We start from the raw sequence: 23,472 nt of genomic DNA on the forward strand, positions 1-23,472 counted from the left end.
AGTTTTGTTCAGGGCTAATCAATAATGAAACAAAGGTGTTACCTAGTTTTGCCTTGCAAACTTAAGATGAAGAGTGATGTATAAATCTCCTGAAGAGATGGTAAAATAGCGGCAGTAACTGCTTTGGATTCATAGGCACATTTCAAATGGTTAATAGTTTCCCTTTTGAATATACAGTATCTAGTTTTGCCTTTCAGATATGTGGGTGTTTTCTAGGCTCTATTTGATAGCATTAATTAAAGCTTACTGAAGGACCTTGAAATTTCTGTGCCTTGATCACCTGCAGAAGAATCACTCATTAAATCTGCATATTTGAGAGGATGTGGTAGCACAAGTATCTATTACACATACCATAGGCCAAAATGATATTTCATTTCATTTTAAATCTTGCAGATTAGACTGAGAATGAGAATATCTTTTGCAACCAGTGCCTACCTACTTTTGTGTTTTTGCTATGGCTTGCCACTTGCGCCTCCTCCCTTCCAGGAGAACTGGAAGTAACAGAACTAGACAAGAGACTGGGCTTGGTCATAAAAGGGCTTTCTATTCCGTCTTCCCTAAACTAAGGTCTGTTCAGCACTTCCCTGAGAATTTACCTTCTGCCATGGAGGAGTGACAGACAGAGGGATGAAGAGAGAAAAACTCATTCGAGATAGGGCTGTGAATGAGTCTTCCCCACCTTGTATATGAAGAAGGCTGCCTGACAGGAGCTGTGTCTTCAGAAGACAAACACAGTCAACTTATAACAACCCCTCAGAATAGCAAGCAGAAAATAAATATCCCAACCTTACTCTCCTCCCATCTTCCTGTGCCTCCTACTGACCAAACCCATCTGAAGGCTGGGGACAAGGGAATGTCTTTATAAAGGGCTGTGGGTTTAGATAGTGTGATGAAAAATGGTAGTGAGTGGATCTGGAGGGGCAAATGGAAAAATATCTGGCACCAGTGATTTCATGAGTTCCTTGAAGGTTCCCATTTCACCTGCAATTCACTTGATGTGAGTGATGCTTCTCCTGCAGCTGACTGCTTATTCTCAAATCCAGCAATTTATATAACTCCTCTCAACTTAGCTTTATGTACTGATGGAGAAGTTATTTTGAACAAAAACTGAGATGACCCCAGACCAGCTTTCTTTTGCAAGAAGTTCATATCTGAACCATGGAAAATGTTCAAACGTTAGAATTCAGTCACCTCTTCTCTCTATTCATCAGCAACTAGCCAACCACCTCTTAGTAGGTAGATTTCTCAGTAGAGAGTTTACATTTGCCCACTGAATCTCAGCTGCCAAGAACTCATATCATGCTTCCTACATGGTCCCTTTTAGGCTTGTGTGAGTGAGGATGCAAGGGCAGGATGGGAATCTCACATTAGCTTTGTCCATGTAAATCCTCTCCTAAAAATCTTACGCAGTCTCCACGCATTTTCACCTTTATACCTTCATTATATACATGAGGTTAATTATTTCTTTTGAAAATCATTATCTTGGTCTGGTACATCAGTGTGAAATGCTCTATGTATATTTTAAATGTAAGAGAGAGGAATGGAAAATTTCATATACTGGGTAGGATCTGGAAGTGGGGGCATGGGAGGGACAGAATATTTTCAAGCAGGAGCCATTGGTGCCTTTCCAATTTCACTATAGAGATCAGTATTTATTCTGACTTCATGAACATTAGATCTTGTTTATGAGGCTTTTCTCTGTTAAAGATATATGCACAAGTGTCATAAAAAATAATATATTTTCAATAGGCTAAGCAGACTTGATATAAAAGAATATACTTATTATCTTTTATTTATAAGGAAATTTTAATTGTAAAGAAAATTATTACCTGCTAAAATTAATTTTAAAGAAGAATTTTATATGCCATGTTTCTTCAAAGTGGAACCTATCTTCAGCTTTCCTCCATGCTGCAAAATCTGAAACTCTTTGAATTATGAGCCTTGAAAGTGCTAATTGAATACAGCAATTATAAAAAGTATTTATTTTAATCAATAAAAAATAAATCCATTGCATTCTTATTTTATGGTGTTAAAAATAAACACGTCTGCAAGACACAGTTTACGATTGATGGTGAAAGTGAAAACAGAGACCAAAATGGTGGAATCTGTGCCGTCTGGATTTCGTATGCATGGGCAATGGAAAACTTTGACTACAACTCAAACTCTGTGATGCTCGCTGTTGGCTGAAGTTTGACATATTGAGTGTAATTAAACTATGAAAACCTGGCTTAGGAAACAAAAAGAGTGGGAATTAGGCTTAAGAAACTGGAGGACTGACAGATGATAAAATTTTAATGAGATCAGTATTGTTTTAATACTCTACCTCCCAAAGCACTGTAGAGACAGAAAAATTGCTAGAGAACAGTGTTTCTATTTAAAAGATGGAAAATAACTTATTTGGTCTGTGTGTGTGATGCCATATCATTGCATGTTAGGCTCTGGTAGTGGTTTTGAATGTCATAAAAAAAGCCTTTGCCATGCGAACTCAAGGTATAATTCACAACACCAGATATCGCATTCTCCCACGTTCTTACAGCCACTCTTATTTTAACACCACAGTTGTTTTCTTCATGGATAGGCACTGTACTGAAGCTGGCTGCTGGGCCAGGCATCACAAAATCAAAAAAATTTCTAAAATGAGCCTGACCTCCTTCTGAAATACACTAGCAGCCTCTCACAATGACTCAATAAAGGGATTTGGGAAATTGAAATGTCAGTAAAGACATAATACACAATTTAACCATTAACTGAAATTAGAGGATTTGTGAACTTTGGACTAGATATCTGTCTTTTGTCTACATTGACTGTCCAGAAGATTATACTATTTTCAAGGGGTCCATATCCCGTGTAACAAGATCTTTATAATCTTTTAGATGATAATAGGCAAATCTTCTTCACGTAGATCTCTATCATGTTTCATATGTTAATTCATTCATCAGTTCAATTGTTGTTTTATTCATTCAAATCAGTAAACACTGAGCATCTATTAGGGCCAAGCACTGGAAGGATGGCCATGAATAAAATACTTTATGCCCTCAGTGATCTAACAGACTATTATTTTTATTGCTAATAAGAAATATAACATTAAATTTCATAAAACAGTTGCTGCCCTACATGTTTTATGTACATTATCTCATTTAATTCTCACAGAAACCCCTAAAGCAAGTATTGTCATTCTTATTCTACAGATGAGGAAACTAAAGCTTAGCTTACATAGCTGATATGTGGTAACCTTGTTAATAAGTCTTGGAACTAAGATTTGGAGAATATCTATCTGATTCCACTGTTATATCAACCTTTAAAAGCAGTTTAACACAGATGCTATTTTAAATACAATGCAATCGATATAAAAATTCCTGAACAAGCTGAGAAAATAAGTCGAGTTTCAAAAGCACAGAAATTATTTTAATCGGTTTATATGTCAGTAGTACAACTAACTGATTTAATTTTCACTGTGAAATTAGGTAGATTTCTTATTTCATTGTTTTAAACCAGTAATTCCCAAAGCTCTGAATTTATTTAAACAGTTAGAAACAAAACACATGCACACACACAATCTGTGAGACTGACAGTTTTTTCTTGTTTTGCTATATCAAATAAAAATGTTATGTTCCATAAAATAGCTAAGCCATCATTTTATGGGAGAAATAACAAAAATTTAACATAAAAGATGGACATACTCTCAGATTAGACAGTTCTTATGGTTAAATACTTTGATTATCTCTATTTTGTATTTTCACTGCATGAGCCTGGGACATGCATTTAGGTACCATTAATGTACACAGTATCCTTGCATTCTGCCCTGAACCTAAGTAAAACCTTCAATTTTGAACATACTCCTTTTATTTAGCAGTAACTGTAGCATGATTTATAGGAACAGTCACTGACCTAGGAGCTGGCAAAATCTGAAACCCATGAGAGCAGGGGTCACAGCACATTTAGGTTAATGCTGAATCACTGAAATTAATAAATTCCATCTTTTCAATTTCTTCTTATTAAGAACAGTGTCAGTTCCAGAGTTTGCTGGGCTTGAGTGGAGGACATGAAACTCTAGCAGCAAGAGAGGAAAAATAGGAGGCAGGGATTGAGACAAGTTATCACAAAACAGCTTGAAGTGAGTGAAAGAGCTAGTGATTTTAGAAAATACAGTATCAGTTTACTCCTGACTCTTCCAGTCACTTTCAAAGTTACGTGTTGGCACTGGAGTGGACCTTTGCATCTGCACTTGCACGTGTGTACGACTGATTTTCCGTGGCAATATCGTTAAAGGGGAAGGCCGTGGTTTATATCCATCTCTGAGGTTCGAAAGAGGTAACATCACCAGCAAAACAATTTGAATGTTATTGCAGTGCAAACCCACAGATGTTTCTTTCATGCTTGGGGTTTATCTGTTGAAATCATGGGATCTGACATAGGCATCTCTGGTCTGAGAACACATGCACCAGGCTGCAGTGTCATGTTCTCAGTGCTTAACTAGACACTTACTAGACTATGTGTCAGCAGAGCGCTCCAGCACCACTTGTTCTAAGAGCTAGGAGGGACTCTGGAGGTCATTTAGTGCAGTGGCCTTCTTTTCCAGATGCGAAGAATAAGAACAAGTGACATGACTCAACTTAGTTAAGATCACCCTGATTGCTTATTTTAAAACTCCTATTTTCTAATCCACATATTAGTTTTATTCTCATACCAAGTTTATGTTGTACCTTCTTGTAAGGAATAATGATAACAGTCTTTGAATGAAAACACCAATTGAATAAAATATTTGACAGCTGACAGGATGATTATTAATACTTTTTAAAAAAGATAAATAATTTTTATTAATAAACTATTTGATTATTATTTACTATAATAAAAGTGTGGTTAGCCATCTTTCCATCTATGTATTTCATCCACAGCCATTAACTGAGTGCCAAACACTGAAGTAGCTACTAAGGTTACAGACTTGGCAGTTTAAAAGATGAGTCAGAGTGTAAATAAAAGATGACAAAAAGTATCACAGGTACTATAATTAAAATACGTGGAGAAGTTTGTGGAAAAACAGATGAGAAGAGTTTTGACTTGTATGTCTTTTTTTTTTTTTATTGTGTGGTTTAATTGAGGAGAATCAGAGAAGATGATTGAGGCACTTAGACTGAGTTTGAGTTATGAATTAAGAATTTTCCTTTTGAACGAGAACTGATCAGGGTATTCCAAAATAAAGGTTTAGTGTTTTGAAAAGCTTAGGGAAGTCAGCCGGCTGGTATAGTTGAGGAAATGCAAGTCTTAGGAACAGTGATGCCACTCTTTGATAAGTACAGTAATAACTGCTGAAGTGTCTTGAGCTCTTATTATTTGCTATAGCTTGTACATCCTTCATCTCTTTATTCCCTATAATAACCCTATGTTATAATTGCTATATTATCTTCATTTTATTGGTAGGGAAACTAAAACTTGAGAGATTAGTTAATTTGTCCAAGGACACATAGCCATTAAGTGATGGAGCACAGATTCAAACAATTTTAACTCACTCTGCAAATGTCTATGCTACTCTGCTAATTATTTTTAAGTTATAAACTTAAAATATTAATTTGGGTTTAAGTTACTGCTCATTCAAGTATGGCAGATAAAACATGAGAATAGACTGTTCAATTTGATCCTACCACTTACTATGTTTCCTTGTGGGGTAAGTATTTAAACTTACTGAGCTTCAGTGTCTTTACGTGCAAATGTGTGAAGAGTTACTGCAAATGGCATTTGAGAAGATACGTGTAAAATACTTAGCTGTGGCCGATAGTTGACAAAGTTGGTTTCCCCTCACTGACTCCCAGTTCCACTCCAGCAGGCAGCTACCTGGGGCGGCATCCTACTTTCCCCAACAATATGAAAGTTCGAGACACTTGCAATCTTTAACCTATTTCCCTTGATAGCTAAGTCATTCTGTTCTTATAAAGTTATTTTTAAAAACCTCATTTCAAGTCTCAGAGTTATTTTTTTGTTTGTTTTAAAATCATTTTCATAGCACAAACCTTGCCTCAGAAAGATTTTTTTAGGATACTATATTAGGATGTTTTCCTGACATTCCATTCAGTACAGTGGCAGTCTAGAAGATAATTCTTTTTTTTTATGTTCGTCTATTTGTATGTCTTTCATGCCTGAAAAATGTGGACTAGAATCTGTGACTCTGCTATGTGTTAAGCATAAAATATTTTCAGAGCTATTTCTGTAGAGAGGAACTAATTTAAGGGCATCATAATTCATCTTTACCATGAAATATAGATTTCCCATTTAAAGAGAAATATGTCATTTCAAAGGTTGAATAAAATGGCACACATTTAAAAAACAAAAACAAAAAGAAAACATAACAAAATAACAAAAAAACATTTTTCTTGCTTTTTAAACTCCATACAGGGCTCCTCTCTGCACTGATAACATTTTCTTTTGACTATGAATTAGATAAATTTTCATTTGCTTTAAACTTCATCCCTTAATATTTGAGAATTCCTCGTTTTTGTGAGGTCAGCATCATGGCCTTCCTCGTTTAGAAGTCTTTTATTTGTACCACTGTGGATTCATATTATGCATACATGTTTCCAACACATTTTTAATAACTGTTTATGCAAGAAATTGTACAATAAAAGTAATATATTGTATAATTTTTTTAAGAAAACACAGCCCTTTTGCAGAGTTTTTTTCTTATTTTAAAAAATTTTTTATTTATTTTTATTATGTTTGGCTGTGTTGGGTCTTCATTGCTGTGCACGGGCTTTTTCTCTAGTTGTGGTGAGCAGGGGCTACTCTTTCTCATGGTGCGTGGGGTTCTCATTGTGGTGGCTTCTTTTCTAGAGCACGGGCTCTAGGTGTGTGGGCTTCAGTAGTTGTGGCTCGTGGGCTCTAGAGCGCAGGCTCAATGTTGTGGCACTTGGGCTTAGTTGCTCCGTGGCATGTGGGATCTTCCCTGACCAGGGCTTGAACCTGTGTCCCCTGCATTGGCAGGCGTATTCCTAACCACTGTGCCACCAGGGAAGCCCTTTCATAGAATTTTACAGTTAGAAATATGGGAACAATTTGGGGCAAATCTTCATTTTATGTGTGTGAAAATTAAGGTTTAGAAGTGTTGAGATTTGCCAAAGATTATCCCGTCTTTCTTTTCTCTATTTATTCAACAAATAACTTCTGAGCTCCTACTACATGCAAAGCACTATGCTAGATGCTCTGAAGGACAAATTACATGTACACAAAGTTTCTCTCCCTCAAGGACTATAAAGTCTAGTAAGAGAGATTGTTCTCTCTTCTTCATGCCCCAGCATCTACCAGCGTCATCCTACCCAGGTTGCTCATTCAGAGTCCTTAAGTCTATTTTCTCCATCCTAACTGATGCTGAGTACTCAGCCTCTGTGCACTGGTGCTGAATCAAATCTTGGAGACAGAGTTTTGGGTGAAGTAGAAAAGAATAGCTTTATTGCTTTGCCAGGCAAAGGGGAACACAGTGGGCTTGTGCCTCTAAAAACTGTTTGTCCCAGCCTGGAATGATTTGGTGAGGAGTTTTATAGCAATGGTTCAAGGGCAAAGTTGCTGATAATGATCAGGGTGGGTGCATTCCTTTAATCTTGCCTCATGTGGTCTCCTAGTGAGCTTCGCTGGTTCCTTTAATCTGGCCTCAGGTGGTCTCCTGCTGAGTTTCTCTAGGTTATCAAACTGTGACCTTCTGTCTGGAGTGAAGAATGCTTCATCAAATACTGTAGTTAACATCTTCCATTTGTTGGGGGTTTTAGTTCTGCAGAAGAGTTGAAAGATATTGTTATGTTACTGAGGGGGAACCAGAACCCTGCTCCAAGGCTGCACTATTGTTTCTTGACTGTTCCTCCCTTGTCTCTGCATCCCATCCCTTCCCTGATTAGCAACTGTTCCAATCTGTCCTTTGGAACTCAAGGAAGCCTATGGAGGCTGGAATCTGTTCCCTACAAACAAGAAACAAGGGGCACAGAAAGGCTTCCATGCCTAGGAACCCCACAGGGTTCTGCTTGGTTTCATGACTGCTATTGCATTAATTTTTACACTTTTCATCTTTTGTGTGGACTGTTGCTATAACCATCTAACTCTTTGGTGTGTCTCTATTCCTCAAATACACTGTATTTGAGTCCAGCCAGACTGATGTGTTTGAAATAAAGGTCTGTCTGTCACTAGCCTGCTCTGAGTTCCTAAGTTCTGATTGTATTGCCTAGAAAATAAAGCATTCATTAAGGTATCTCATTAATGTTAAATGAGTAAATATGGGAGTAGGTCCCGTGGGGCCTTGAACACTATGATCAAGAGTTTGTTAATTCCATTAGCAACGGGAATAGAGGGAAGATTTTTAGAACAAAAAAGGGACAGAATTAGATCTCGATTTTCTTTGCTAAACACCTTGAGGTTTGGGATTTGTTTGTTTGTTTCTTGCTCATTATTTTATTCTCAAAAGGTGACTTGTGTAAAAGTAGGAACTTATTATACATTTGAATAAACAAAGGTATGTTTTAGAACAGTGCTGTTTAATACATCATTCTGAGATAAATGTTCTGTATCTGTGCTATATAGTACAGTAGCCACTAGACACATGTGGTTATTGATCCCTTTGAAGTAAAAAACTGAGGAATTGAATTTTTAGTGGTATTTAATTTAATTAATTTACATTTAAATTTGAATAACCACATATGACCAGTAGCTATCATATTGGACAACCCAGTATTAGAAAGTTCTCCCTAGCAGGGTCCCAACAGGAAACAAATGGGACACTCAAATTCAGATAATTCAAGGAGAGTTTATTTAGAAAGAGGCTTTTTTTTTTTTTTTTTTTAAAGAGACTTTTTCCAAAAGTGTGGGCAGCTTTAGGGAACCACATGAGAGACTGCAGTTAACTGTGATAGTTATATGGGAACAATGATGAGACAGAATTCATGGAAAGACTCAGTTAAGATGATAAGCCTGGATCACATTGGAGCTGTTTTTATAATATTGAATAATAATTTTAATGAAATTTCATTGAATGAAGTCTGTACTCAGAACTGTTCTTTTTGATATAGCCTTTCCTGGCAGTTTATTTACTGATGAAGAATGTGATTGCTTTCCCTATACAGTGCTGATCTGTGCCATGTTTTCTGATTTCCCCTCCATCCCACCCTTTACTGTAAGTGGTACCTTTTCCATTAGCAGGGCTGTGCTGACTTAATGATGGCTTCTGTTAAGGCTTCCTTTGAGGAGCATCTTCTCCTCTGATACCGGGAATGTAGGCAGGCTCTGACTGTTATCTGTAGTTATGCTTTCATATCCTGCCCTTTTTGTCCCTTACCTCAGCACACACAATTCACCTTCAGTCCTAGCTCATTGCTTGATGATTTGTTAAGGCTTTGAAAACAGAAGGAATGAGGGCTTTTAAGCAGGATGGGGCTATTTCTCCTTGCTTTATTTATTTTTATGCAATGCAAAAGGAATAAAGAGGCATAAAATGGCTTGACTGAGCCAAATAAATCTGGATAAACAGAGCAAGGATCCAATAAAAATCTGGGGGTGAAAAAAAGAAAGGTGGGGAGGGAGATGGAGAGACAGGGAAGAGAGAAGGGAAAACTTTATACTTCTTGAAATGATAGTGACTGTTTTTTATTACCTGGAGAACAAAATGTCTTTGACCCAATGAAAACTTTTAAACTAAGGTGAAGCTCTGGGTAGAAATTAGGTAATCATCTTTATAGTCCTTATTTAATCTCTTCATGCTGTCACCCCGTCATCCTCTATTAAAGTTTTTTATGCCATTACTGTTAACTCTGAGAAGGTTGACATCTTTTTAGTTTTTCTGATGAATTAGATCACAGAAACTAGTGAGTTTTTATGACCAACACAACAGAAGTCTTTCATGTTATTCCTGATGCCTTGTGTGTGTTGGGGGTGGGAAGTGTGTCTTTGTCTGTCCTATTCCTTTTGACTCTCTCTGCTTTTGTGAAGTGGAAAGAGACAACCAAAAGCTAATACTGCATTAACCTGGAGAATAAGGGATAGATTCTTTAGGTAAAATTAGAAACTGTCTTATAGCTCGTCATGTATCGGTGGCAATCTGAGTAATTGCCACCATTGCTTTATTGCTCTGACATTCAGAATTTTATTTATCTCTCCTATTCCTCCCTTCTGCCGACTTCCTTCACTAGACACAGTCTCCTGCATGCACACATTGCACACGCACTCTCTAAAGGTAAAGGACTTAATAGCCCTCTACTGTGTTTCCCCCTAAGAGGTATCTGGAGATGTGTGGGGTCATAGTGCCTGGGTGTTGTTATTGAAATTTAATAGACAGGGGTCCCTGGATGCCACACATCTTGCCATGTACAGAAATGGCTCAAATAATCGTGACTTTCCAATCATAAATATCAGTAATGCTACTGCTGAGAAAAAACTAGGTCTAACTAAAGTTTAGGCAGGTACCAACAACCTCAGCTAACAGAGGATTTAGCTGAGCCTTGATGAGCATGTGGTAAAATCTCTTCCAGAATCTAGTAGGTTCTTAATAAAATGTGTTTTGAATCAAGTTGTTCATTTATAAACTAGTCGACACTATTTAATGTTCTATACAAGTTACTTTCAGGAAAAAAAAATTAAGATATACTTTTCAACATCAAGATTTTAACAGTATTGTAAAGGTGATGAACATGTACAGAAACAAAATGAACATTTTGGGAAATTTTCAAAATGCTATTGGAACAAGGAGAGGTGAGGGTTTACTTTTGAGCAGAGTTGTTGGGGGTAACTCTGTGTGGAAACCATTGAGAAACCAGCAGGATTTTAATAGGGTGCTATTTCGGGAGACACTTGCTGCAGTCAGAGCTACATTATATGGAAGAACTTGGGAGAAGAGATAGAAATGTATAGAAATATTGTTACTGTAAATGATAGCATTTGAGAAGATGAGGCAGAAGATAGGACTAAAACCATAGATTAGGATAGAGAATAGATGGTCTTGAGCTTCTAATAATGGAGTCTTTCCACTTGAAGGTATGAATTTATGTGTGGGTTTAGTCATTGGGAGTAGTGTAAGGCATGCTGCCTAATTGTCTATACTTTGTTTCAGTGTCCCTCTTTGGAGTCCATGTTGTAAACTTCCTCAATTATCAGCTGCTTAAAACTTGCCTTCCTGATTTTCAAGGTCTCCTCTCAAGAGCTCTTTCAGTTTATTGTTTTAAATGGTAGCAATATTCCTAGAGGTGACTCACATAATGATTTTTTTCAGTCTTTTTTATATAAGATATCACTGAAAAAGTATGATTAGATTCAATTCAGTTGTCTCCCACAAAAGTAATATGAAGAAAATACCAACCAAAGTGACTGTCTATGTGCTTAATAGCCTAAAGATTGAGGTTAAGGATATAACAGAGAGAACTGTTCTGCTTAAAGGATGAAAAGGTGTTGTACAAATTATCTGAGAGAGCCAAAAACAGCGTCCAGTTTTTACTTGAAACAATTTGTTCTTGGGATATTGTCAGCTAAAATTGTGGTCAACTTTTGCAAATTGTATGAATTTGCACTGCATATTTTATTTAGTGTTTAGCAAAACTCCAATATGGCTCTGTATAACTTACACAATACACCATGAAAATGACTTCAGAAACTCCCACAGAAGTTGACGAATTGGGCATCTAATTCTTTTAAGCTAATTGCATGCTTAGCGGTTGAAGAGTCGACTTGTTAAGAATGAGGATCAGGGTTTCTTGGAGATAACGCTCCGCCTACTGCCATGCTGAATGCAGCCCAAGTTTATATCAGAAATATTACAGAAGCTTAAAGAAGAAAATAATGTGAACTTTAATTACCATTCAACTTACTCTTAAGTGAAGTACTCATGAATCATATGCAATATCATAGCAGTTTTGAGACCTATTCTTAAATTTTCAAGCTGTTATTTTCAGGAAATTTAGAAAGCGAATTGCTAAGTGATAAAGAGTAATTTGATACCATTGCTTACACCACTTTTTCTTCTCCATTGCAGACGGGAAAAAAGGAGAGGAGTAATACCCTGAATATTGCAATAGAAAACATGTGCAAGAAGACAAGAGACCTTCGCAGACAGGTGAGTGAGCAGAGAGACGTGGAGACAAACACCAAGTAAAAGGAACCTTTTTTTTTTCTCTTTTTAAATTACTTTAGAACACAAAACAAGAACAATAAATATATACTTTCCACATTTACATACCTCAACCTTTTTTTGGCAAACATAAAATAGAAGAAAGTGACTTAATATCAGGCAGAGTTACATTCTAATGCTGGCCCTGCCATCATCATCTGTGGGATCTCGGGAACAGATTTCACCTTTCTGAGCCTCTGTGAACCTGTACAGTGGAATTAATAATACACGATAGGGCTGTGAGATTGAAATGAAATGCCTCCGAGTGCCTGGTACAGAGTAAATTTTTAGAGAATGTTGGTAAATTGATGCTATTACATTAAAAACTGAGTTTATTATCCAAATGCTTAGAGCAAACAGCTAGTAATTCAGAGACCTTAACAATTTCCCCTTCTCTTTCTTCAGGATGCTTCAAAAATTAGTTTCTGTTTAAGTTAACGCTACTTTTAACCTTAGGTCATCAGGAATTTAGGATTACAAAGGATTTCATTAAATACTTTAGAAGTCTGGTGTTATGCCACAAGTTTAAATTTTTTTCCTCCAGAAATATGAAGACTTAGCTATTTTCAAAGACCTTAGCTTTGTGTTCCTTTCCACTATTTAATAACCAGAGTTCTTTTTTCATGTACAGCTTTAACTTGGTCACTATTAACTCATAAAAGAGGGGCAAAAACTTTTCAACCATAAACTTTTAATGCAATATATTATTGTAGTTTAATGGGGAGATTTAGTAAAGTGGCCTGAGCAATCTTTTTAATTCAGAAGTAGATTTGGAAATGGAATAAATAGGGATACCCAGCCAGGTAATATTAGCTGTGTAAAAGCACAGTTTTGCAGGCTGGGAAGATTCCAATTTCTCAACTTTATGGCTTTAATGCAAATTCTGTTTCTACTGTCAGCATTTAAAATCATGGAATGTAAGAGTTGGAAGGAATTTAGTACAACCTGTCTTATGATGCAGATGAGAAAGCAGGTTAGTGTAGTGAGGTGACCCATCTAAGGAAGAAGGGGCACTGAACCTACATCCAGTCATAACCTATACCCACCTGAGGGACTCTCACCCTGAGGACTGTCCTCCCTGTTAGCTGTGCGACTTTCATTCTCTACAGTCTTCAGTATTTCTACTCCATCTGCTCCTCCAAGGACTGGAAAAGTTGTTACTATGAGCTGTTAACAACTGTGTCTCTCATCCTGGTCTCATCACTCTAGATTCCCTTCAACAAAGTAGTGCACAAAGAGCTGATGTACATTTATACCTACAAAGCTTTTGGAATAGTTATTTTTCTTGAAAAAAAAAAGTTAAGATAAAGCAATCCTTTGTGTGTAAGATTACCAGATTTAGCAAATTTGGGTACAGGATGCCCAGTTAAATTTGAATTTCAGATTAACAGCAAACAAATATTGCATGGGCACATAATTATATTTAAAAATTAGTTGCATTGATCTGAAATTCAAATTTAACCAAGAATCTTGTATTTCATCTTGGAATCCTACTTTGATTTCCACCTCACATCATCAGATAGATATAGAGCATGGGGGTTACTAATACTTTTTTTCATAGTAAGAGGATGTTTCTATCTCATAGAGAACTGCTGTGTTCCAGAGTTATGAAAATTCCCTGTGGTTTCACAGGTCACATCTTCATTTTTTTGGTTAAGTGTTGCTGCTTAACAAACCACCACAAACAACAGCAACCGTTTTATTGTTTCATGATTCTATGGGTTGGCTGGGGTGGGGGTGGGGGTGTCAGGGAGCTCATTTCTGTAGTATTTTCACTTGTGGTCTCCCATGTAGTGATAGTTCAAATGGTGTCTGGGTTCACAGCTTGGTATTTGAGGCCTCAGAGCTTCTTCTTTTTCTCTCTCTCCACATGATATCTAATCTCCTAAGGTCCCATTCGTGTGGCTTTTCTCCCCTAGCAGGAGAGCCTGAATTTCTTACATGTTGGTTCAAGGCTCCAAGAAAGGAGAGATGGAAATTGACAGGCCTTCTTAATGCCTGAGCTCCAAAGTCACTAGGATGTTGTTTCCTCTGCATTCTACAGAGCAGTATGCTACAAACCCTGCTCCAGGTCAGTAGGAGCAAGTAAAAGCACTATCTCTTACGAGAAAAGTGGCATGTGTATATAGGAAGATGGCACTGTTAGGAGCTGTCTTTGGAGACACCCATGGTCTTCAATGTTAGCTGAGATAGTTGCTATGATTTGTTCATAGGATCCTTACTTGCCTTCCCAAGAACTTCATTTTCCATCCTGATGTTTATGCTTGTGGCAGTAATACAAACTAGTTTAAATAACATGAGTCATCTCTACCTTGTCTTCTTACTACAAAATTTATTAAGCAGTTTGTTTTAAGCATCTTCTATATATTATACTTTTCACACAGGAAGGAGAAAGTCCCTACCCTTACAGAGTTTTCCTTTGGAATATTTAATGTTCTTTTCTTGTTCTAGATCTGTGTTTGTTTGTTTTTAGTAAAAAAATAAATAAATAATAAGCAAAGCCCATCTCCCTGCTCATTCATCTTAATTCCTTTGCTCACCCACGGCCTCTCCATTAGCAACACAAAAACATTTTAGCTCAGAGAATCAATGGACTTCATCTGTGAGGAATGAGATAGATTGCTTAGACATAGCTGGGAAAAAGCAAATTATACATTTTGGGGTAATAAGATGAATGTCATACAGGTGACTTACTGTTTTTTGTTTCCTTCAAATAAACAATTTATCTTTTTTTTTTAAGAACTTTTATTGAGATACAGTTAACATACAATAAACTGCATATATTTAGAGTGTACAATCTGGTATTTTTTTTTCTTAATAGTAATGTATATATGGCAATCCCAATCTCCCAATTCATTCCTCCCCAGTCCTCCCCGCTTTCCCCACTTGGTGTCCATATGTTTGTTCTCTACATCTGTGTCTCTATTTCTGCCTTGCAAACTGGTTGATTTGTACCATTTTTCTATATTCTGCATATATGTGTTAATATACAATATTTGTTTTTCTCTTTCTGACTCACTTCACTCTGTATGACAGTCTCTAGGTCCATCCATGTCTCTACAAATGTCCCCGTTTCATTCCTTTTTATAGCTGAGTAATATTCCATTGTGTATTTGTACCACATATTCTTTATCCATTCATCTGTTGATGGACATTTAGGTTGCTTCCATGTCCTGGCAAATAAACAATTTATCTTTTCTTGCTCTGTGACTTCATTGCCTGTTGTACTAGAGAACAAAGACAAAAGTCCTTGGCATTGTGTTTCAGATTTTCTGTAATTTGGCCCCAACTTAATCCTCATAATTCTTAATGTACCTTTCCTTTCTCTTTCTTCCTCAGTTCTTCCTCCTTCACACCAGCACATTAACCTATTCTTTGGCTAGAGTCTACTTGCTGTTCACCAAATTTGCCACCACTTCCATCCCCACCTCCAGATACACATGCACCTTTGTATATACGGCTTGTTCAATGTGATGCCTTTCCTGTTCCCCTTACTCTGTCTACCCAACCCCTAATTGACTGAGGAAGTTCAAGACTATTATAAATGCTACTTCTCCCGTGAAATCTTTGCCATTTCATCAGCTGGAATTACTATTTTTTCATCCTGGAGCACTTATAGCATTGGTAGTTGTATTATAGCAGTAATCATATTCTGCTTGTCTTTTTCTTTTTTAGTGGTTTTTCTTCACACTGGATTTTATTTTATTTATTTGTTTATTTTTTAAATATTTTTTAAAATTTAAATATTTATTTCTTCGCTGCTTTGGGTCTTCGTTGCTGTGCACGGGCTTTCTGTAGTTGCGGAGAGCGGGGGCTACTCTTCACTGCAGTGTGCAGGCTTCTTACTTCAGTGGCTTCTCTTATTGTGGAGCACAGGCTCTAGGCGCAAGGGCTTCAGTGGTTGCAGCACGTGGGCTCAGTAGTTTTGGCTTGCGGGCTCTAGAGTGCAGACTCAGTAGTTGTGGCACATGGGCTTAGTTGCTCTGTGGCATGTGGGCTTGAACCCATGTCCCTGCATTGGCAGGCGGATTCTTAACCACTGTGCCACCAGGGAAGCCCCCAAACTGGATTTTAAATCCTTAAAATGATAGTTATCACAACATCTCTTATTTAGCAAATGCTTTCCATAGTTCTCTACCCACTGCAGTCCTTACATTCTTGATTTTTATCCCTGAAACAAGAAATAATGCCATAGTATTACTATCTCAATCTCTCAGGTGAGTCAGTTTACTGAATATCACCCAGCTAATTTGTAGAGACTAGGTTTCAGCCCAGGTCCATCTCACCCAAGCCCAAATTTGTAACCACTATGCCAAGGGCCAGGGATAATGGCCTATTCACGTTCAGAACTTCTAGTGTGTAATACACGGATTTTACTATTATAAATTTTTTTCTTCCATGTTATTTATTTTACATGTTTTTAAAATTTCAATTTTCTTCTTCCTTTAATCTTTCTCATCATTTGAGAACTGCATACATACTGAAATTCTTAATAAGGAAGATTTTAAACCTCCTTTACTTCATTAAAAAATTAAACATATTCCATTTCTACTGAATTATGCAGAGTGAAACAAATATTTGATTTCACTATAAAATTTTTATATATATTGAGAAATAATTGTCTGTTTCATAAATGCCAAAATAAAGACTTAAGGTATGTCAAATAAAATAGGATTCTGGTGAAAGCAAACTAAAAAACACAACAATTTGTCTGCTTCTTTAGTTGCTGAGTTGCTTTAGTCATCTCTTCTCCATGTTGGTGGTACCAGTGCCACAATCGGAAAAATATGTGTAGGCTCTTATACCTCCTCCTCCTCATTTTCATCATTAAATAATATTACATATTCATAAGATACACATCTCATTAAATTGACACAGTAGGTTTATGCTGAATTAATTATTAGATGATTTAGTTCCTATTAGTTAATTGAGTTTTGAAAGCCATATTTTGCTACTTGACTTAAAATGGCATTAATATACACAAATATGTTTTATACTTCCCTGAGGATGATTCTTTTCCAAAACACTTTCTCTTCTTTCCATTCCTCTTCCACTCACAATTTCATTTGTTTCTATTCGCTTATTTGGTGGGGGTGAGAGGGTGGGCAGGGCTTTTTTATAGTTTTCATGTACAGCTCTTACTTTTGGGTTTCCATTGTAGAGAAATATATTATTTTTTTTAAGATCCCAAACCACTTACATCAGTGGGAAATAGAAAAATTGATGTCTCAAAGCCTTTTATTAAACTGTAGTGAGAAAAGATGGAAAGCCCCTCAATTTGGTTTTGTGCCCGACAACTGTCATTCCTGACCACAAACAGATATTTGTTGAAAATACATACCTCTAATTCCTGTTGTCCTCTCACTAACTTCAGATTTGAGTGCTGTGGCTTCTAAGATGGTTCTATTTTTACATTGGCATGTTAGATTCTTTTTTAAAGTTTTTTATATATCACGCAAGTGAAAGGAATGAGTTATTTCACTTGGCAGGAAAATAATATAGAAATGAATAAGAGGCTACTTAGTTATTATACATGGATACTGATGACTGTACAATTTAAATGAAAAAAAAATCCCATATGAATATGTCAGAACATATAAAGGAAATTACTTAGCATAGCATTCAGGGTCTTGCATTTCTTGTCCCTATGTTCATTTACAGTCCCATCTCAAAATATTTCCTCTTTCACGGTCAGCCATAATACAGGAGATGACAGAATTAAACCCAGTGGTGTGCAAAGCAGAAGTGGCAAAGTGTGATCATCAATGGGTAGTTTATGTAAGACATCAAAGTCTGTTCCTTGCTATGTAAGCAAACAACACTAACACCAGATAAATGTGTCTACTTTATATTGAATTCTCCTGAAAGCATATCCTGAGACTGGGGCCTTTATTCAGGTCATTTGAGAGGCGATTCCAAGAAGCAAGTATAAAAGAACATCAAGCATAAGAGAACAAGCAGGGAAGGAGGAAAGGATATGCCACTGAGGTTGTCACTATAGGCAACAGTTGCTTAAGGACCTCTGAGAAGGGACAGAATGCCTTCCAGAATTGTCTGACCAATAGATGGAAGCTGGGAATTTTATCCAGTAGCTCCCAATCCCATTGGTTGAGGGTTGCTCCCAGTGGTATTGATTCTTAAGAACTTTCAGGCTGCTGGTGCTTGAGCTGAGAATCTCATAGAGACTTGGAGCAGGCCCTGAGAAAGAATAACAAAAAGAAGCATGGAATGTACTTGAGGTGGGATGTCTTTGGAGGATATGGAACTGTGCCTCACAGCAACAGTTAAAATCAGAGACTGGTCCAGTGGATGAGATGTAAAGCACCAAAGGCCTCTTAGGTAGCCTATAATCATAGCTATGAATGTGATGGTAAATGATCAGGAATCTGTCAGAGAGACAATCCAGTGAGACAATTGTGGGTTGGTTGCATTAATTATGCTGTTTGTTGTTTGCATCTGTTGAAGATGCTTTCAAAGGGGAAGATCTTTCCCTGCCTAATCATTGTGTGTTATCTCTTAAGGGTATCACTCATGCTTACACAAGTCACCAGTTTCTGGCCATTTCCTTCTGTCATCTTTTAATCTTTTTGTTTGAATTTTGTTCTTTTACCTGAAATACCTTTGACTGTTTCCATTGTGCCTAATGAGATCCTATTTCAATCTTTTCTCTACCACCATGTTCCAGTCAGGCTACAGACTTGTGATTCTGCAGATTCCTTCTATTTCCTTTGCTTATGATAGTCTCTATTCCTAGAATGTGACACTTGCCATCTCCAGCTCTGACTCTTAACATCGTAGTGAATTTTTAAAATGGAATACATATGTCTCATCCTTTCAGAAGCCTTCTTAACCATGACAAATCAGTCAATTGTTTCTTGTTTGCACTTCTTTTAAGATACTCATCAAACTCTTTGTATATCTCTCCCTTCCTAATAGGTACCCTGTCTTTGTCATCCTGGCATTCCCCAAGATACCTAGAATGGTGCTTTGCCCTTAGATATAAAACTCAAAATGCATTTGTTAAATTGAATGAATATGCAACTACAGAAGATTCGTTTTGCTCATTATTTTTGACAGTATCTTATATCAGGTAATTTCATCCCATTTTCCAACAGAATTATGAAGACATTGACACAGAAATTATTTGAAAGCACGTTTTCCAGTCCTTCTGTCCTGTCCTACTACATAATATCATATCTCTGTGGAACTCTTTTCTCGGTTATCATGTTATGTAGTTAGCAGCATGCCTTAGAAAAAAGCCAAAAATATGTTCCTAATGTGGTTTAGCTCTTTTTAAAAAATAATTTTGTCAAAGAGTTTATTTATTCTTTAATTAATAGTAAATCAGCTATACCTCAAACTTCAATGCTGCAATATATTTCAACATTTGTACGTGGGATGATGGATTGAATGAATAGCAGGGAAAGTATAGTTGAAAATGTTGAAGAAATGAAAAAAAAAGAACAGGGGAGTAAATGCCATTAAAATGAAGGGAAGACAAGGTGGCACCACTGAGGGGAGATGCACAAAGCAGAGCAAATGTATTCAGTACTGGAAAACGATTGCTATAATTCTTCAAGTATTTACAAAAATTGGCACAATCTAAGACAATAGTTATTTCTATCTCTATCAATTTTATATAGTGATAAATCAAAATGTATTTTTTAAAGCATAAGAGGACAATCTGACTTTCTGAGTTTAGTTGTAGGTGGGAACATACATCCAAGTCTTTTATATGGGAAACAATCCCTCTGGAAATCTGTACCTCAATGTAGTTAATACCACGTCTTCTTCATGTGAAAATCAAATTACTAGAAACAGGAGTTTATCCTGTCTCTACCTCTTCATCTCCCATTCACACTTCAAACCATAGCAATAGGACTCCTGCTGCCGCTTTTCCACCGAAACTTCTTAATAACCTCCTGCTGGTCAAATGCAATAGAGAAGGCTTGGTTCTTTTAATTTAACTTATCTTTAAAATAAGACTGTGAACCCTTTTATCTTCTTGAAATTTCTTTTCTGTCAGTCTCCTGGTTTTCCATTATTATAATATTTAATGACCTTTCTCCACTAAATTATAATAGATCATGTGTTCCAACTTGACATTTTTCACGATACCTAGCTCTTGGTAGAAATGTAAGGAATTGGTGTTCAGAAATACTTGTTGAATTGAATGAAATCAAATACACAGAAAAGAAGATTCAACACATCCATTAAGTGTGCATTATAATTGTGTTTGGTAGGATAAGTTCATTTGAAGAGTGTTAATACAGAGGTTTATTTCAAAGTTTCCCTTTAAGCTGTTGGTCATTTGCTCTCTTTGTTTCTTGGCCATCATTTCAGTCTCTTTATAGGTCCTATCCTTCCATCTGCATGATTCCCATAAGTAATAATATTTTCTAAGATTTTATTCTTGGACATCTCACCATGCATCTCCCTTTATATGATTCTGTTTACCTCCTTTGCTTAAATTACCTCCCATATGCATGCTGGCTTTCAATCACATATCTCTAGTGTAAATCTCCTCTTAGCCCTCCTTATAAATGTCCTGGTTACAAATGAAAGAAGAAAAGGATAAAGGGGAGGGATGGTCATTGAAAACAGCTCCCCTTCTGAGAGGTTTCTTTTACTTTATGTACCTGGAACTAACACAATTTATAGTTCCCAGCTCAACTCCTGACTTATGATCTCTTGCCTAACTTTCCTGGTCCACTCTTTACGGACATCAAACAGTTCATTCACTCAAGGTCTTCCCCTTGCGTTGTAAACACTTAGCACTCTACACCCTGTCTAAGTAAGTGCTCAGTAAACGTTAATTAGTTGCCATTAGTGATTTGCCATTTTGCATGCTAAGCAGAATCTTCCCTTGGGGATCTTCCTATTGCCTTTGTGAAATTGTTGGTAGCCATAAAATTTCACAGTTCTTCTGAGAAAGTTCTACTATCTTAGACAAAGGTATTTTTCTCCCCCAAACCTATAATTATTATAGATTTATTATCCTACAGTTGTTATAAGCAGAGAGATAGTGCTTTTTTTTCATGTAGATACATCATTCAACCCCTTGAAAATGTAATAATTCTCATTTACTCCAAAACTAGAATAAGTGTTTACTGGTTTTAAAAAAATATTCTAAAATATAATTTTCACAGAAGACAAATTACAAATTTCCTGTCTGATAGCTGTGCATATCTTTGTTTTATTACAGCGGTTATTAAATTAATTGAGGGAGTTGACCAAAAACTTTGGAGCCATTCATAATCATTGACATTGTTAATGAAACATTTCAAGATATTGTGATCTTTAAGGATTCAATATTATAGAAATACAATGCATTAATTTTCCAGCTCAGCTTTAAATTTCAGAAAATATCTGCCGAGTAGAGTAATTGCCTGATTGTCATTTATAAGCTTATACATAATCTAATTTAAAAGAACTAATTGTAGCAACATGTTATACTTGTTTAATAATTTAAGGTGTGAGGGCAAGAACAGTTAATGCAAATGGAGAAAATTGGACATCAAACTCATTTATTATTCTCCTTGCTCTATTAATCTGTTATCAACTGGCATAATCAGTGATCTAACTTGGTTTAATTACCATGAAGTCTACAATTTAGCTAATCAGAATTTATCATGAGTTCTTCCAACAAGGTAGAAAACATTTTATAATTTTGTAATTATGAAAATACATGATGTACATGTTGTTTGTACACATGCATAAACATTACAACTGTGCAATGTCTTTGAGGGAAAAATGCAGAACTATCACTTATAATCTGACCTCTGTGCTAAGTACAATTTAAGAAAAAAAATATTAATTTTTGAGAGCAAGAGAGCTATTGCTCAATGATTTTTTTCTTGGATATTTAGCTTGTTTTAGCCTTGTAAGTGACATTCATACACAGTTTTAAATATTATGATTTTAGAGACTGTGCAAAAAGTATATAAAAGGAATTTTGTAATTACTGAGATTGTAAAAATAGGAAATAACATGAACTATTGCTTGAAAGTAAGAAAAAAAAACTGAATTTTTTATTTCTCCTCAGCTCCGTAAGGCTATTATAGATCATGTGTCAGACTCCTTTTTGGATACGACAGTCCCACTTTTGGTTCTCATTGAAGCTGCCAAGAATGGCAGGGAAAAGGAAATAAAAGAATATGCTGCAATATTTCGTGAACACACCAGCAGGCTTGTAGAGGTGAGTGTGCTAGAACTGTAACTAGTCTAAATCCAGGAGAATAGGGCTCTCATTCTGCATCTATAGCTGAATTGGATTCAAATAAAAACTTTTTGACCACTTACAGCAAATGAAGCAGAGTTGGGCCGGAGTACTATGAAGGTATGTATTCAGATTTTATCAACTATCCCCCATTGGCTTGGAAAAGGAGCAATTTATTTAGAAAGAATTATGAAAATATGACCAGTATTTCTTAATGTGTAATTTTTTCAGACACACACACACACACACGCACACACACACAAACACAAACCTATTTAAACACAGGTTTTCTCCTTACAAATACATTGTTCTTATTCTAACTTGAAAGACTTAGATACTCTCTTTCACGTCATTTTATTGTTTATCCCCCATCTTTTCATGGTTGTGTTGCTCCTTCAGCTTTTCAAATCATATTCAACTATGAAACATGACTATAGAACACAAATGTAGGGTATACAGGGATAGACAAACCCAGAATTATTAAGTAGGGATGGTGGATTGGTCCATGTCCCAGCACAGGCAAGAGGAGATGATAAAACTGTAATTCCCTCCTGTTTGGAAACTGGAAACATGGAAATGCCCCATGATTTTGGGGGCAGGGTGGCATATTGCTGAAAGAGCTATGAAGTGCAGGGCAATTCAAAGAAGACAGATAATGAAATCTACTGTATTATGGGCCTCAATAATGCAGCCACGGTATAAGAGAAAGCCTGAATGGGAGAATGCCTAATACCGGTAAGGTGACAGTACTTACAAGGCTAGGGAACACTGGCAGGAAGGGGGAAATTTGGTTGACCAGGTCCTTATACTAGAGTGATATACTCCTGGTACCCATCAGTATGACTCTACCAGTTGTTTAGGGCTTGTGTCTACACTCATTTTCAGTGCCTGCGCTATGCTGACTATTAAATATTTTGACTGCCACACCTTCTTATATAGGTCATGAACTCTGTGGTGAAATACATATTTGGAGGCTCAAATTGCTTGTAAAACTTGTGTTAGAAATAATCACCACTTGAATTAGAAACACAGCATTCTATACAACATTTACTAAAGTAGAGGACTTTCCCAACGTCTTTAATGTGGATCGACTGGGAAGGAAGTTTCCAATGTAGCTGGCACTTCCACTGGA

At 36.5% G+C, this 23,472-nt stretch overlaps 1 protein-coding gene across 1 annotated transcript in view; it reads left to right on the forward strand.

The window, feature by feature from the left end:
• CTNNA3 (catenin alpha 3) overlaps positions 1-23,472 on the forward strand; it is a 1,725,716-nt gene that overhangs the window by 950,223 nt on the left and 752,021 nt on the right. The window contains exons 8-9 of the mRNA XM_057737480.1: positions 11,987-12,067; positions 22,167-22,319. Of these exons, the coding sequence (XP_057593463.1) occupies positions 11,987-12,067; positions 22,167-22,319 (234 nt within the window). The remainder of the gene's footprint in view (positions 1-11,986; positions 12,068-22,166; positions 22,320-23,472) is intronic.

Source organism: Hippopotamus amphibius, chromosome 5 (assembly GCF_030028045.1).
Source record: "Hippopotamus amphibius kiboko isolate mHipAmp2 chromosome 5, mHipAmp2.hap2, whole genome shotgun sequence".
Lineage (NCBI taxonomy): Eukaryota > Metazoa > Chordata > Mammalia > Artiodactyla > Hippopotamidae > Hippopotamus > Hippopotamus amphibius.